The sequence below is a fragment of the Meles meles genome, chromosome 19 (assembly GCF_922984935.1).
Source record: "Meles meles chromosome 19, mMelMel3.1 paternal haplotype, whole genome shotgun sequence".
NCBI lineage: Eukaryota > Metazoa > Chordata > Mammalia > Carnivora > Mustelidae > Meles > Meles meles.
Window position 1 is genome coordinate 51,223,917 of NC_060084.1, and position 15,456 is coordinate 51,239,372.

Genomic DNA, 15,456 nt, shown 5'->3' on the forward strand with positions numbered 1-15,456 from the left:
CTCCTCCTCCAGGAAGCCCTCCCTGACAGGTCCCTCCACAACCCGAGTCAGTGCCTGCTGTGCACATTCCTAACGCCCTGTGCTACCTCCCTTAGAGCTCAGATCCCATTAGGGGAGGAACTGTGTCCTCCCTCAAGGGCCCAGGCCTGACCCATCTCTGGGTGTCCAACACTGGCCCCCAGAGGACACACTGGGATCCTCAGGAGAGGAATGAAACACAGTTGAATGAAACGATGCTCCTGATGTCTCTCCCCAGAGACTCTGGGCTCCTCCTGTCTGCTGGGAGACAACTGAATTTCCTGCAAGGCCCAGCAAGGGCCTCACCTCCTCCAGGAAGTCTTCTCTGATCTAAGAGGCGAGGTCCCCTGCCACTTCCATTATTACACACCACACCAGATGTGACTGGACATAAGTCTATCCCCTAGCACACCCTCCCAGATGGGGAGCCCCTGCAGGGCAAGTCCTGGGTCTGACCCAGATCTCCATCCCAGCATTTTCCAGGGAGACCTCAGGAGATGATGTTTTTTGTGTTTGCTTTCTTTTGTTTCGTTTTTTTTTTTAAGATTTATTTATTTATTTTTATTTATTTATTTATTTATTTATTTATTTGACAGACAGAGATCACAAGTAGGCAGAGAGGCAGGCAGAGAGAGGGAGAAGCAGGCTCCCTGCCGAGCAGAGAGCCCGATGCCAGGCTCCATCCCAGGACCCCGGGACCATGTCCTGAGCCGAAGGCTGAGGTTTTAACCCACTGAGCCACCCAGACGCCCCAGGAGTATATGTTGAATAAACAAATAAGTTAGTGAATGAAGCCAAAATAGAGAGACGGGGGCATTCAGAAATGGATGGGAAAAGAATTTTTGCTCGGGGGTTAAGAGGAAGGCTTTCTGGGTGTAGGTGACATTTTCCTGACTCTTTTTCTGTCCCCGTAACCAGGGCCCCAGCTCAAAACTCATCCTCGCCACACACACCTCCCCCACCAGCTTTTCTGTCCCAGGCTCTCCCTCCCCCTTCGGTGTAGCCTTCACGGATCCCAGAGTTCACCCTCCCTCTGCTCTAGCCACAACGCTCCCACTGATGCTCAACTCTCCTGGATGGAGTGCCAGCCCCTCAGCCTTTCTCTTGGGGTACAAATCCTTCATCTGTCCTTCAAGACCTACCTTGAATGTCACTCTCTCCAAGGCGTTTCCTGATCTCCAGGCTAGCTTCACAGCCCTCTCCTGGCTCTCCCAGTGAACTTTTTTAAGTGTTTTATTTATTTAGGTAATCTCTGCACACCATGTGGGACTCGAACTCATAACCCCAAGATCAAGAGTTGCATGTTCTTCGGACTTAGCCAGCCAGGCGCCCCCCCCCGTATCACTGATTTTTTTCTCACATAGGACTGACCCTTCCCCTCCAGGGCTCAAAGACCTCCCATGGCTCCCCAGTGCCCTCCCCACGCCCAGGAGAAACTCACAGGCCCTCAGCCTGGCCCTAAAGGCCTCCCAAGCTTTGGCTAGCACCAATCCCGAGCCTCATCTCTCTTCTCGATACCACATCAGGTCCTTGAGCTTCCAGACCTTTGGACAAGCTGTTTTCTTTAACTGGGGTTCTCTTTTCCCTCTTCTCCACTGGGCAAATTCTTACTCAGGAGTCTGCTTTTCCAGAAAGCCATCAGCAGTGGTGAGGTGGGCAGGAGCCTCATTGGAGTTTCGAAGCCACCTGTCCCAGAGCCCCCATTATAGCACACAGACAGACTGGGCTCGATGCCCGGAGGCGGAGGGAAAGGCCAGGCCGGAGGTGGGTCCCAGATGTGGATTTCATGCCTATTTGTCTCGGTTGCTGGGAACAAAGTTTGGGTCATGGGGAACATATGGGGCTCGCCCTGCTCTTCACTTTCATCTCCTACCTCCCTGGCCCCTGGGTGGGAGGCAGGAGGGCCAGACCTCTCCAGGCCTGGGTGGTTCCCACAACCCCTATTCACCTTCTCACCTTGAGAACAGGGAGAGAGCTGTCCCCAACTTCCACTCTCTGGGGAACCCAGCAAATTCTGCACATCGGTATTCTTGCCTTCTGGGCTCTGCTCTCCTGGCGGGGGTGGGGTGTGTGTGTGTGTGGCCACCAGACACTTAAATAATAACAAATTCAAAAGGCTCTTCCTCTGTGCCAGGCAGTTCTAAGCCCGTTAAACCACATAGTAACTCTTTAATCCTCATAATATGCCCTGTGAGGTGCCTGGCTGGCCCAACAGTGGAACGGGCTACTCTTGGTCTCGGAGTTGTGGGTTCGAGTCCCACATTGGGTATAAAGATTGCTTAAAAATAAAATCTTAAAATAATAGTAATAATAAGTCCCATGAGTTACTTCCTAACCTCCTCATCATCATCCCAGTTTTAGAGATGAGAGACCTGAGGGACACAGATAGATTTGAACCCAGGCATCCTGGCTTTGGAGTTTATGCCCTTCTTGAAAATGGTCTCTAGAGCAGTGCCATCCAAGAGAACGTTCCGCAATGATGGAAAATGTTCTCTATCTGTTCTGTCCACTGAGCTAGCCACCAGCCACTTGAACTGTGGCTAATGCAACTGAGGAACCGAATTTTACATTTTATTTCATTTTCATTCATTTAAATGTACGTAGCCCAGCGTGGCTAGTGGTGACTGTATCAGACCGGTTCTATGCCAGCCGCTTGCTGTGTGACAGTCCCTAAGACTTCTCACCTCTCTGAGCCAGGTTCTTCATGGAAGAGGTGACTAAGAGTGCAGGTGTAAGTAAAATAATACACCTGGACTTGAATCTCTGCCCTCCTCGAAAGGTGGAGTCCTCCCGTGAGCCTCAGTGTTTTCTTCTGTATAAGGGGAATAATAGGACCCGCCTATTTAGTCAACAAAAATTTGAGTACCTACTAGATCCTACGGGCTGCGTTTATAGCAGGGGACAAAACGGACTCAGATCCAAGGTCAGAACAGCAGGAGGTAAAATGGATTGTCGTGGCCAGAGGACTTTGAACGTCTGCCTCTCTTTTCCTGGAAATGCCAAAAGGCTGCTCTGCCTAGCACTACATGATGTCATAGTATACTCTGGTTTCTGATTGGCTGAGGGCCTGGCATAAAGCCAGGTTGGGTAATTTTCTCCAACCTGACATTTTTCTTCCCTTGACATCAAAACGTCCTATTTAGCTGGGTCCAAGACAGTGCAACATTAAAGGTTGAACTTCCAACTTCCCCTGAAGCTTAGGTGTGGTCATATCACTAAATTCTAGCCAATGAAATAAGAACAGACGGATCGTGTAGCAGTTTTGGAAAAGAGCCTCATAAATCAGCTGTGTGGGCCTTTTGGCCTTGTCTCTTTACCTTCTTCCATCTTGCTGCATTCTAAGGATGTTGGAGAGGAAAGCTAGAAGGTTCCTGGTGGCTTGACTACATCCAGACCTCTTTTATGCCAGAGAGAAATCAATTTCTTTCCTTCCTCCTACCCACCCTCAAGAGAAATCAATTTTTTTTTAAGATTTTATTTATCCATTTGAGAGAGAGTGAGAGAAAGCATGAGAGGGGAGAAGGTCAGAGGGAGAAGCAGACTCCATGAAGAGCTGGGAGCCCGATGCGGGACCCGATCCCGGGATTCCAGGATCATGACCTGAGCGGAAGGCAGTTGCTTAACCAACTGAGCCACCCAGGCGCCCCAATAAATCAATTTCTATCTTGCTTAAGCCCACTGTTATTTGACATTTGCTACGACTCCTAATAATATAGATGCTTGAGCTACAAGTTCAGGTTCAGTTGGGCTGCCAGTTAGACCATTTTTGTTTGTTTGTTTAATTTTTATTTAAATCCCTGTTAGACAGAGATCACAAGTAGGCAGAGAAGCAGGCAGAGAGAGAGAGGAGGAAGCAGGCTCCCTGCCGAGCAGAGAGCCTGATACGGGGCTTGATCCCAGGACCCTGGGATCATGACCTGAGCCAAAGGCAGAGGCTTTAATCCACTGAGCCATACAGCCGCCCCTTAAATCCCTGTTAGTTAACAGACAGTGTAATATTAGTTTCAGGTAGGTTAGGCCATTTTCTGATCAGATTTTTCAACAAGTATTTGTCGACCATCCACTATGTACCATGCACCTTTCGAGGGACAAGGGATGCATGGAACAAAAGGGACAAATGGAGTTCCCGTTCTAGTGGAAGAGACAGAAACAGTAACCAGAAAGACAAATATTTATTATATTATGTTGCGATAAATGGCAAAAAGAAAGATAAAGCAAGACAAATGAATGAGAAGGACTTTTTTTTTATTTGCAGAGTCTACTTAGACCCAATGTTTAATTTTAACGCATGACTACATTTACCCAACCCAAAATGTCATGCCTCTATCATCTTTCCAAGTAAGATAGCTTTGAAATGCTCTTTAAGATTCTCAAATTATGGGGCACCTGGGTGGTTCCGTCAGTTAAGCTTTTGCTTTCCGCTCAGGTCATGATCTCAGGATCCTGGGATCCAGCCCCACCTTGGGCTCCCTGCTCAGCAGGGACTCTGTTCCTCCCTCTAACCCTCCTCCCTCTCGTGCACTCTTGCTCTTTCTTTCAAATAAATAAATAAAATCTTAATAATAAAAAAAAGATTCTCAAGCTAAGGTGCACCTGGGCGGCTCAGTCGTTAAGCATCTGCCTTGGGCTCAGGTCCTGATCCCAGGGTCCAGGGATGGAGTGAGTCCCGCATCCTGGCTCCCTGCTCAGGGGGGAAGCCTGTTTCTCCCTCTCCCACTCCCCCTGCTTGTGTTCCCTCTCTCACTGTGTGTCTCTCTCTGTCAAATAAATAAAATCTTTTAAAAAATAAAATAAAAACAGAGAAACTTTCCCAGCAGGAAGAGAAAAAGATGTAAGGACAGAAAAAGAGGCAGCAGAAATCTACAGTGTGAAAGGGACTTGACCTGCCTTGGATGCTGGAGGAAGGGGCCCAGAGCCAAGGAATGGGGGTGGCCTGTGTAAGCTGGGAATGAAAAGGAAACATTCTCCCCTAGAGGATGCAGAAGGAATGTAGCCTGTCGATACCCCCATTTTAGCTTAGTAAAACCCATGTCAGGCTTTTGACCTATAGAACTGTGAGATAATAGGGGCACCTGGGCGGCTTAGTTGGTTGAGCGTCTGACTCTTGATCTGGGCTCAGGTCATGATCTGAGGCTTGTGGGACAGAGTCTACTCATTCCTCCCTCTACGCCTCCCCCGCACTCTCTCTCTCTCATAAATAAATAAACTCTTAAAAAAAAAGAATTGCAAGATAATAAATTTGTATTGTTTCAGCTGCTGAGTTTATGGTAATTTGTTATGGCAGAAGTAGAAAACTAATACACTCGTTCTTCTTGCTTTCCAGGCACATAAGAGAATTCTGCTTCTCCAGCTTCATGCTATTAGGTGAAACCACATGAGTATTCTTTTTCTTTTTTTTTTAAGATTTTATTTATTTATTTGACAGACAAAGATCACAAGTAGGCAGAGAGACAGGCAGAGAGAGAGGAGGAGGAAGCAGGCTCCCTGACAAGCAGAGAGCCCGATGCGGGGCTCGATCCCAGGACCCTGAGATTATGACCTGAGCTGAAGGCAGAGGCTTAACCCGCTGAGCCACACAGGCACTCCCTATGTGAGTATTCTTGACCAATGAGCTAGGAAGGGAAGTGGTGGAGTCGTTCCTGAGCCCACACATTTATTTCTTGTGTGGCGACCATGCGGTTCTCTCTCTGCCTGCTGCTGTGATCATGTGATGCCATGGTTTGAGTTTGATGCAGCGATAAGATGGTAGATGGGGGGGATGGAGTTTGGGGGAACCAGGTGGTGGGTATGAAGGAGGGCACATATTGCATGGAGCACTGGGTGTGGTGCAAAAACAATGAATTCTGTTATGCTGAAAAGAAATTTAAAATAAATAAATAAATGTTAAAATTTAAAAAAAAAAAGATGGTAGATGTCTCTCTGCCTGAGTCCTTGAATGACTCTGCGGAGAACCATCCCTTGGTGACTTGCATGGGACACATACACGGCCAAGAAATCAATTTTTACTGTATCATTCCAGCAGAGCTGGCTGAACCTGGTCAATGAAGTGCAGGCACTAGCTTGCTGTTATGCGAGGAAGTGCATCCCAGGAAGAGAGAACAGCAAGCACAAAGGTCCTGGGGCAAGTGCGCTTGATTTTTAAAGGAACAGGAGGAAGGAGGTCAGTGTGGCTGAAGAGGTGCGAATGAGGGGATTTGTAAGGTCAGTTATATGGTGGGAGTAGGTCAGGCAGGGCCATGTAGGACAGGGCAAGGACTTTGGATTTTATTCTGAAAGAGATGGGAATCCACTCAAGAGTTGGATTTTGGCATAAATAGGATCATGATCTGACTTGGGTTTTAAAGCCATCTTCCTGATTCTGTACAAGGAAAACTCTAAGGGGGTAGAGGGAAAACCAGTATGGGTCACTGTAACAATCCAAGAGAACACTGGTGGTGGCTTGAACCGAGTGGTATTGGGGGATATGTAAAAATGGCTGAATTATGAACATATGTAGGCCAGGACTTGCTGATGGGACAGGACATGCGGGGGGCTGGGAGGTGTGGGGCAAATGCCCCACGAAACTGGCTTCAAGAAAGAATGGAGGGGCGCCTGGGTGGCTCAGTGGGACAAGCCTCTGCCTTCAGCTCGAGTCATAATCTCAGGGTCCTGGGATCGAGCCCTGCATCGGGCTCCCTGCTCAGCAGGGAGCCTGATTCCCCCTCTCTCTGGCTGCCTCTCTGCCTACTTGTGATCTCTGTCTGTCAAATAAATAAATAAAATCTTAAAAAAAAATAGAGGGATTCCTGGGTGGCTCAGTTGGTTAAGCCACTGCCTTCGACTCAGGTCATGATCTCAGGGTCCTGGGATCAAATCCCACATCCGGCTCCTTGCTCAGCGGGAGCCTGCTTCTTTCTCTGCCTCTGCCTGCTTGTGCTCACTTGCTCTCTCTCTCTGACAAATACATAAATAAATAAAATCTTAAAAAAAAAAACAAAGAAAGAATGGAAAAAGACAAGATTAGGAGTATAGTTTTCCTGGAACAGAGAATGCTTCTTAGAAAATCCCTTAAAGAGGAGCACCTGGGTGGCTCAGTTGGTTGAGCATCCCACTCTTGGTTTTGGCTCAGGTCATGATCCCAGGGTCATGCGATCAAGCCCCACCTCCGGCTCCACACTCAGCGGGAGCCTACTTGAAATTCTCTCCCTCTCCTTCCCCCTCTGTCTCTGCCTCCATACTCTGTCAATAAAAAAATCTTTATTAAAAAAGTAAAGAAAGGGGCGCCTGGGTGGCTCAGTGGGTTAAAGCCTCTGCCTTCAGCTCAGGTCATGATCCCAGGGTCCTGGGATCGAGCCCCGCATGGGCTCTCTGCTCAGCAGGGAGCCTGCTTCCTCCTCTCTCTCTCTGCCTGCCTCTCTGCTTCCTTGTGGTCTCTGTCTGTCAAATAAATAAATAAAATCTGTAAAGAAAAAGAAAATCTCTTAGAGACTCCTAACTCCTGCTTCAGAGATGCCCCCCACCATGGACCTGGCTGAAGTCAAAGACACGTTTCCCAGATATAAGATATTATATTCCTGGTGGCTTGGGGATTAAACAGTCACCTCCTTGAGTCTATTTCCTGCCTTTTTAAGTCTCATGAGGAGCACAGCAGAACCCTAACGGGAGGATCTTTCCTTCTTCCTAGTACCCTATGACATCATGACCCATCTTGACTCTCCATTGGCTGGGAGGCCCACATTCCTCTCAGGGAAGGAACAGGGTTGTTCTCTAGGCTCAAAAGAACCCTAAGTCATATTTCTTCCTTTGAGAATCCCTCAGAGTACTCCCTCAGTGACTCTCTTGCAAAGAACACTCAAATTTGAAATGGTGTTTTCCATTGTGGCTGCAGGGGGCAGAGGTCAGGGTGGCAAGGAAGGTCCTAGGCCGTGACAACCTTCACTGCCATAGTACTTACTGCTTCTTGGTTTTTTTAGCTCCATCCCTCCGGCCTGGAGGTGTAGAATTCCACTCAGCACCAAGTAATGCCATGCCATTTTGTGGCTCCCAATGGGCTCTTCTCTCAGTAAAGGGTTTAGGCTACACCTCAGGACCAGATGAACCTCGGTCAGAACCCTCTTTGGATATTCACCCCAACTCCCTTTATTCCTTTCTCAGAGACTGTCCTAGGACCCATCAGGAACACAAAATGCTGAAGTGTGGAACTTTCTGGAAGTCTGGAACCGCTGTCCTTTCCTTCAGCGCATTTCCCGCCTTTTCTATTCACCCTCCCTCCAACTGGCTTCTGGCCAATCATCAAGCAACACAAATCTGAACAGCACGCAGCGACCGCGTACCAACCCCTTGCTTGGATCAGGCATTGCATCGGGGAGCACAGCCGTCCTTCAGCTGTGTAGTTTCCTTCATTTGCACCCCCACCCCCGCCCCGCCACTCCGTCCCAGTACATATCAGGTGCTGTAGCCGAAATTCCCCCCAAGATTTAAGACTTTATTTAGGGGAGTAGCCGCACAGGTTACAGGCCAAACGTCCTGGCCAGATACCTCAAAAGTCTTGCTGGCATTTTGCCGCCATTGGCGGTGGGTTATGGGGGGGGGCGTCCTGGGGCCCCGCACTTTAGCGGGCGCGTGCCAGTGACGTCAGGGGCTCCACGGCTTCTGATTGGCTCGCTAAGGGACGCGCCGTCGAAGTGGAAGGCTTGGCTCACGGTCACTTCCAAGTTCCTCAGTGGGCTGTGGAGGCACCCAGGTCTGGCTCTGGAGTTCAGGGTTTGGGGGCCGGGCTTGGGGTGGGGGGCCGCAGGCCGTGGCAGCCCCCAGCGCGCTCCTCCAGCTGCAGCCGCCGCAGAGGCCGGGCCCAGCGTGGCCTCCAGGGCAGCGCGAGGCCGTGGCGGTCGAGGACCAGGCGCGCGGGGTCAGGGCCGCCGGCCGCGCTGCCCAGCAGCAGGTATTCGGTGCCGGGCCGTAGGCGCAAGCAGCCGCAGACCAGGTCGGTGCGGGGCACCCAGGCGTCCTGGCCGCCGCGGGACACGGGCCGCGCCCGCTGCTTGTACACAGCCAGCACGCGCACGGCCAGCCGCTGCCACGCCGGGCCCACGGCCTCCGACGCCAGCACCTGCGCTCGGAGAACTGCGGGGAGGGTTGCCGTCAGGCCCAGGCTGGCGAGGAGTGCTCTGGGGTCGCAAGGGGTCTGAGCGAGTGGGGAGAGGGGGCAGACCCCGGGGGTGGGCTCCCAGGAAGCCCTCAGGGAGGAGAGAGACCTTGAACGTTGGAGGGTGAGAGCTCGGGGGGTATGGCCCTGTGTCCTGAATGGTGGAGCCTGCTGGAGGAGACATGGTCAAGGCAAGGAAGGCAGGGCTCTATGGAGTGTGAGTGGGGTACCAGAATTGTGATAGGAAGAGGGGGGATGGAGGGCTCCTCCTGTGGAGGGGAGGCCAAACGGAGGAACCTGGGAACATGGGACTTGCCATGTGGGATGCTTTGGTTGGGGTTCATCCTGGGAGCAGCAGATGCCAGAATGACCTGAAGTGCGGGGAGGGAAGACTGGGGGGCCCCGCAGTGTGTGTGGCTGGAACAAGGCAGAAGAGGCAGGTCAGGGATCTCAAATGTGGCAGAGTCAAAAGACATCAGAAGCAGAGCCCTTGGAAAAGGCTTGGGAGAGGCTCTGTGATGAATTTGGGGGCCAGAAGGAGTTCAGAACCTAGAACCTGAGGGTTGAGACTGATGGTGATTCAGAAATGTGATCTCTGAAGGGCTAAGGTGAGATGTGTTGGGGGCAGGACTCTGGCTCACAAGCTAAGTCTGTGGAGCGGAAGATCCCTGTGAGAGGCCGGACAAGAAGTTTCCATTGTCCAAGTCCTAGAACACCACTGGCCAGATGATGATCCTCAGGGAGGAGAGGCCTGGGGTCTTACACCATTGAGGGAAGTCACAGGCTGGTCTGGATTCAAGGCCTGGGCTGAACTCCTGAGTATCTAAGAGATCTTAGTTACCCCAGGTCGTAGGCCCTGAGGTCATGGGTTAGGGAACTTCGGGGGTGAGCCTCTGTGGGAGTGGGGCTACAGTTCAGAATCTGGGACCCTGACGGGCGATGCAAAGTGTCTAAGATAAGCAGCACCCTCCATTCAATGGGCACCCCCTTCTCCTTTCATCCCCAGAAGGTCCCTTTTCTCCCTCAAAGATGTCCAGTTGAAGAGGGCCAAGAACATGGGGAAGGAGGAGACCTAGGAAGATAAGGAACACCCCGACTCCGCTGCACCTGCCCCCCCTTTGTCTTCTGCCCCATTAGGTCAGAGATCAGGAAGAGTCCTTTAGAGACCTCCTTCCCATCTAAGATGAGAAAGCGGAAGGTGGAGAAGGAGGCATTCATCAGAACACCTGAGTAGCCGCCGGCCATTTTTCTCCCCGGCACTCACCGTAGTCTTGCTGACAGTACCTCCGGAGGCTCATGTGTACCCTGGTGTCCGAGACATTGCAGTAGTTTTGACATTGGGGGTCTGGGGAGGGTCAGGCCATCTGCAGTGGGCTCCCGAGGCCTGGACTGCAGCGCCCCACCCCTGCCCATCCCCGCACTCCATCTTGATGGACAACTGGGGTGCCCCACCCCTTGGGATTGGGTTCAGTGGGCCACCCCTGTATCCCCATCTGGGGACCCAAGCAGCCCATCCCTGATTGCCCTTGCTCTCAGGGTTCTCCACACCAGCCGGTCTTACCGGAGCTGTAAGCACTAGGGGTAGTAGCCAGGGGGGTGGTTGCCTCTGGAATTCCTGTGAGAGACCAAAGGAGAAATTTACCCTTAGTGCCCCGCCATGCGTCCCCACCCCAACAGGTATCCAGGCATCCAGATCCCGTGTCTATTCCCTTAAAGCCCAGGAGTGCGTGCTCCCTTTGCCCTCCTCCTCCTAGGACCTGGAGTTGGTCCCTAGTCCCTTATTCCTTCAGATCCGCCACCCCTTCCTCCCTCAGACCCAGGAGTCCAGGCTCCTAGCCTCCTCCTTCCCAAGACTAAGGAGACGGGAATTTGAGTCCCGACCTCCAGCTCTAGCTTCCATCTACCAAGGACCTGGCCATCAGCATCCTTGCCCACTGGAGATCCAGGATGTCCCCTTCCTGTCCCACTTAGGACTCGCAACCCTGCCCCTGGTGACTCACGCTGGCAGGGCATCCGGGGAGAGCGGCTCTGCTGGTAGCCGGGACCACAGCGGTTGCATGTGAGGCCGGTGACCCCTAACTTGCAGGGGCACTGCCCACTGGTCTGGTTGCAGATGCCTCCCGTGGCCCCGATCGGGTGACACTGGCAGGCTGCGTGAGGAGAGGAACTGAGGACCCAGGCTGTCAGGGCCCCAGACGCTCCTTCCCAGCCCCAGGAGTCTGGCCCCGCCACCTCCTTTCCCTCTAGGCCCAGCACCAGGCCGCACTCACCCCTGCAGGCCTTGCGGCTGGTAATAGGCTGGCTGGGGTCCCTCCAGAACCCCGGCCGGCAGTAGTGGCAGTGCCGCCCTGCCGTGTGGTGGCGGCACCGCTCGCAAACGCCCCCGCTCCGGCCACCGGACAGCCGGAAGAGCTCCGAGTTGAACCTGCAGCGTCGGGCATGCTGGTTGCAGGTGCAGGCTAGAAACAGGTCGCGACAGGTGCCTCAGGCTCCCGCCTTCTGTCCCAGTCCCCAGCCTCCCCCCGACCCCCGCCCTCAGGAGAGGAAATAAGGCATCGCTGCAATGAGGAGGTTGTCTGGGTCCCAGACCCGCCTCATTCTCATCTTTAAGGTGTGCGCCCTGGACTGGAGTGAGTGAGCCCGAGGGTCCAAAGTCTGTGTGAAACTGGGAGCTTAGGGAGGAACGGCCACTCAGCTTGCTCCGGGGGACTCGGGCTGTGGGGTCAGCCCCCCTACATGTCTGCTCCCCACTGTGCTCCTTGCGCAAGTGACTTCTTTCTACAGCTCCGTCTCCTCCGCTGTAAGACGCCAGTTACAGCGTCTCCTCTGCAAGGTTTAAAGGAAACCACAGCATCCCCTCTGCAAGGTTTAAAGGAAACCAAAATATAAAGGGCTTGCCCCAGGGCCTGTGACACAGAGCATGCGCATCCGTGCTCAGCATGTTTCATTCTCAGAGCATGCTGTCATCAACCCCAACTTACTGATGCAAAAGCAGAGGCACAGAGAGGCAAAGTCATCTGTCCAAAGTAACACAGCTGGGGGGCGGTCAGAGCAGGCTCAGAACCCAGAGCTCTTGGCAACCATGCTCCAGTGTGGCCCATGGTGGCGTGAGGATTGTGTGTGTGTGGGTGTGTGTGTTCCTGGGGAGCGCTGATCAGTGAGGCCATGGCTCTCAAACCTTCCTACTTCTCAGAGTTACCGAAATGTTAAGAAGAAACCACACATCTTCCAGGGCACACCCCAGGCCTTCAGCTGTACCCGGGGATCTGTATTTCTAGCCAGTGTTTCTGAGTGATGGGCCACAGGAGGGGGTTCATGCCCCCCCCCCCCCCCCCCGTGGAGAGGTGTAAGGAATTTTTGACCCCTGAGGGGTTTGGGAGGCCTGCACCGGCTGGTGCCCACAACACAAAGGGGCAGCTGCAGGAAAAAAATGCCTCGCCTCCCTAAACCTTGGTTTCCTCCCATGCAGTGGGGATTTTAGCCCCTCTCTCCCAGGGTTGCCGGGGCCGGGGTCGCAGTGCTCTTCGGGTTATCAGTGGGAAGAATCAGGCTTTGGGTCTTTCTGACCTGAGGGTGAAGACTTCAACTCACTTCCATCTGGAAGACTCACGTGGCTGGAAGGGGTTCAGAGCACTGGGCCCCATAAAGCTGGCAGCTCGGCCACAGGACTCAGTCCCACCCCATCCATCCAGACTCTGCTTGGTCACAACACTGTTGGCTTCTTACCCAGGTGCAGCAGCCAGGGTCACGCTCAGCCTGGGGCAACGTGGTGATCCTCAGAGGGACGGCCTCCCCAGCTCCCAGGCCCTTTCGGGGCCCAGGATGAACCAAATCCTACCCCCAGGCAATGTAAGTCTCCCCTCCTTCCCCCCCACCCCCCAACCCCGCAGGGGTCTCAGATCGGGCTGGTGGGAGTGGGCCAGAGGTGGTGGGAGCAGAGGTTCTAGCAAGACCCTGATGGGGAGGAGGACAGAGTGGGGAGCCAAGGACGGTGGCGCGGGCTGTAAGTTACTCCACACAACGTAGCAGGAAGAAAGAGAGGAGGGATGGGCAAAGAATTGGAGGGTGGAGAGAGGAGGGGTGTGTGTGTGTCTGTCTGTCAGTAGAGTAGATATACTTCCCAAGGCCTCATAACACACTCAGACCCTCTAGCCAGGCCCCCAGGCTGGCGGTGCAGGGAGGAGGGCTGTTTCTGAGGAGGGGTTGCTGGAGCAATGGGGAAGGGCCAGGCTCCAGAAGCTCTGGGTCTGGAAACACTGTGGAGGGGAGAGGGTGTGGAGCGTGGAGTGGGCCTCGGGAGCGCTGGTCTACCTGGATGACCTAGGGGATTGCTCCCTATGGAGGAAGTTCTGTCTCCCTGAGTCTAGGCCCAGCACTGCCCCTTGCTGGCACAGAGCCTGAGGGCAAGCGTTGTCTCCCCTCTGGTGGCCCCCCCTCCTTCATCTGGCGACTGGTAACATTGGCAGGTATGCAGCGAGCTCTTCTTCGGTGCCGGGTGCCATACCCAGCTTTATTCTAAGGACTTTATGCATATCGACCCATTGGATTTGCACTACAGCCTGTGAAAGAAATGCTGTCACCGTCCCCACGTTACAGGCGAGGAGGAAGTGGAGGCCCAGAGAGGTCAAGTCACTTGCCTGTGGTTGCACAGCCCAGAAGCAGAGAAGCTGGGATTTGAGCCCAGGCTGGGTGGCTCACTGCCAAGCCCGTGGGCCTGTCTGTCACTCTAGAGCACCTAGCAAGGTGGCCCCTGACGGATGTTTGGCAGGGACAAGCCAAGACCCCCGAGCTCTGAGCTTGGATTCGGACCTGCCACTTACTAGCTGTGTGTCCTTGTGCGAGGGACTTCTCCCCTCTAACTCAGTCTCCTGGTCTGTGAAATGGACATGATGAGAAACCCTGCCTGGTACACAGCAGGTGGTGCCCCAGTACGGGCTTAACCACTGTGGTGGGTCTGAGGACTCAGGAAAGGTCCAACTGCCCTGTACCGCGCTCACTCAGGAAATGCTATTCATAGCAGCAGCAGCAGCAGCAGCAGCAGCATCGTAATGGCGAGTGCGGCAGAGGCTGGAGCCCCTTATGGGGCAACTGGAAGTCGGGGCAGCAAGGACTGGGACAGGCAGAGGGAGCGCAGGTGGGAGGCTGTAGGGCAGGGGAGGAGGGGGCGGGCTCAGGATCAGCAGGGGTGAAGTGAAGAGCAAGGAGCTTTCTGGAGGGAGAAAGCACACTGCCCTTGGGGGGGGGAGGCAGCCCCTGGAGGGTGGGGGTGGGGTGGGAGTGGATGAGGGCAGGAAGGGGGACCCCTGGACTCACGCAGGCAAGGGTGGGGGTGCCAGGGCGTGGCAGGCCGCCAGGGCCAGTCTCGATGGGACGGGCGGCAGCTCTCGCACCCGGGGCCGGCGGTGTGGTGGCGGCAGCGACAGCGGGGGGGCCGGGCGCGGGCGGCGCAGCGGGCTGCGTGGCCGTGGCATTGGCAGCGCCCCCGAACTCCAGCCGCCACCAGCCCGGCCCGGCCCCCGAACTCCACACGGAGGTGACTGACCAGGACGCTGGATTTAGGGCCTGGCGAGGCTCGGAAGGTCACCTTCTCGGGGCCTCCCAAGGCCCCTGGCCAGGCAGGTCTGCGCCACAGGGATCTCCAGGGACCTCCTGCGGTCCAGGCAGCAGACAGGACCAGGGCCGGGGATCCTGGGGTGCAGAAGCGCAGGCTGACAGACGTCAGGAGGAAGGGACCACCCAGGGCCAGGGTTAGACTGCCATTGCAGGTGGCCCGGGGGCTGAGGTCCGCTCCCAGGGAGAGGGCACAGGCCTGGGGACAGGAGGCCGCCATGCCAGCCAGCCGGGTCACTGGTGGGAGGCAGAAGCGCGGGCGGCCACTGGGATGGTAACATGGGTCTGCGGTGGCGGCCTGGCCCAGGAGAAGCAAGAGTGCAAAGGTCATGGACATGGTCCTAGCAGAGCACGTACCTGGAGAGGAGAAGAGGGACCAGGCTGAGGGCCTCAGGCTGCCCTCATGGGTCAGTCTCCACCCTGCTCCCCCGCCCCAGGCTCTCTGAAGAACCCCCTGCATTCCACCCCCTGCCCTGCCTGAGCCCCCTCCCCGGCTGCTGCTAAGCGAGGAAAATAGTTCCATCTGGGGAGAATTACTGTTTACATAACCCAAAGGGAAAAGAACGCAAGCAAAATTGAGAATTTTGCCTGAACTAATCCGTAGCTTAACACCCCAGAGCTATCGTCAGTGTCTAGGGGTGGGGGCCCTGGGGAGAGGGCAAGGGGTGGGGACAGATGGGGAAACCTAGACAGACCACAAGGGG

General features: G+C 54.3%; 1 protein-coding gene across 1 annotated transcript; it reads right to left on the reverse strand.

Moving 5' to 3' along the window:
- Nucleotides 1–8,607: 8,607 nt before the first annotated feature.
- Nucleotides 8,608–15,144, reverse strand: NTN5 (netrin 5). Its single transcript, XM_045988186.1, has 6 exons — nt 14,456–15,144; nt 11,413–11,601; nt 11,143–11,292; nt 10,704–10,757; nt 10,407–10,487; nt 8,608–9,120 (listed from the first exon to the last, which is right to left on the reverse strand). Exons 1-6 carry the CDS (start codon nt 15,087–15,089, stop codon nt 8,756–8,758), a joined length of 1,473 nt encoding a protein of 490 aa, XP_045844142.1. The 5' UTR covers nt 15,090–15,144; the 3' UTR covers nt 8,608–8,755.
- Between the last annotated feature and the right edge of the window lie 312 nt (nt 15,145–15,456).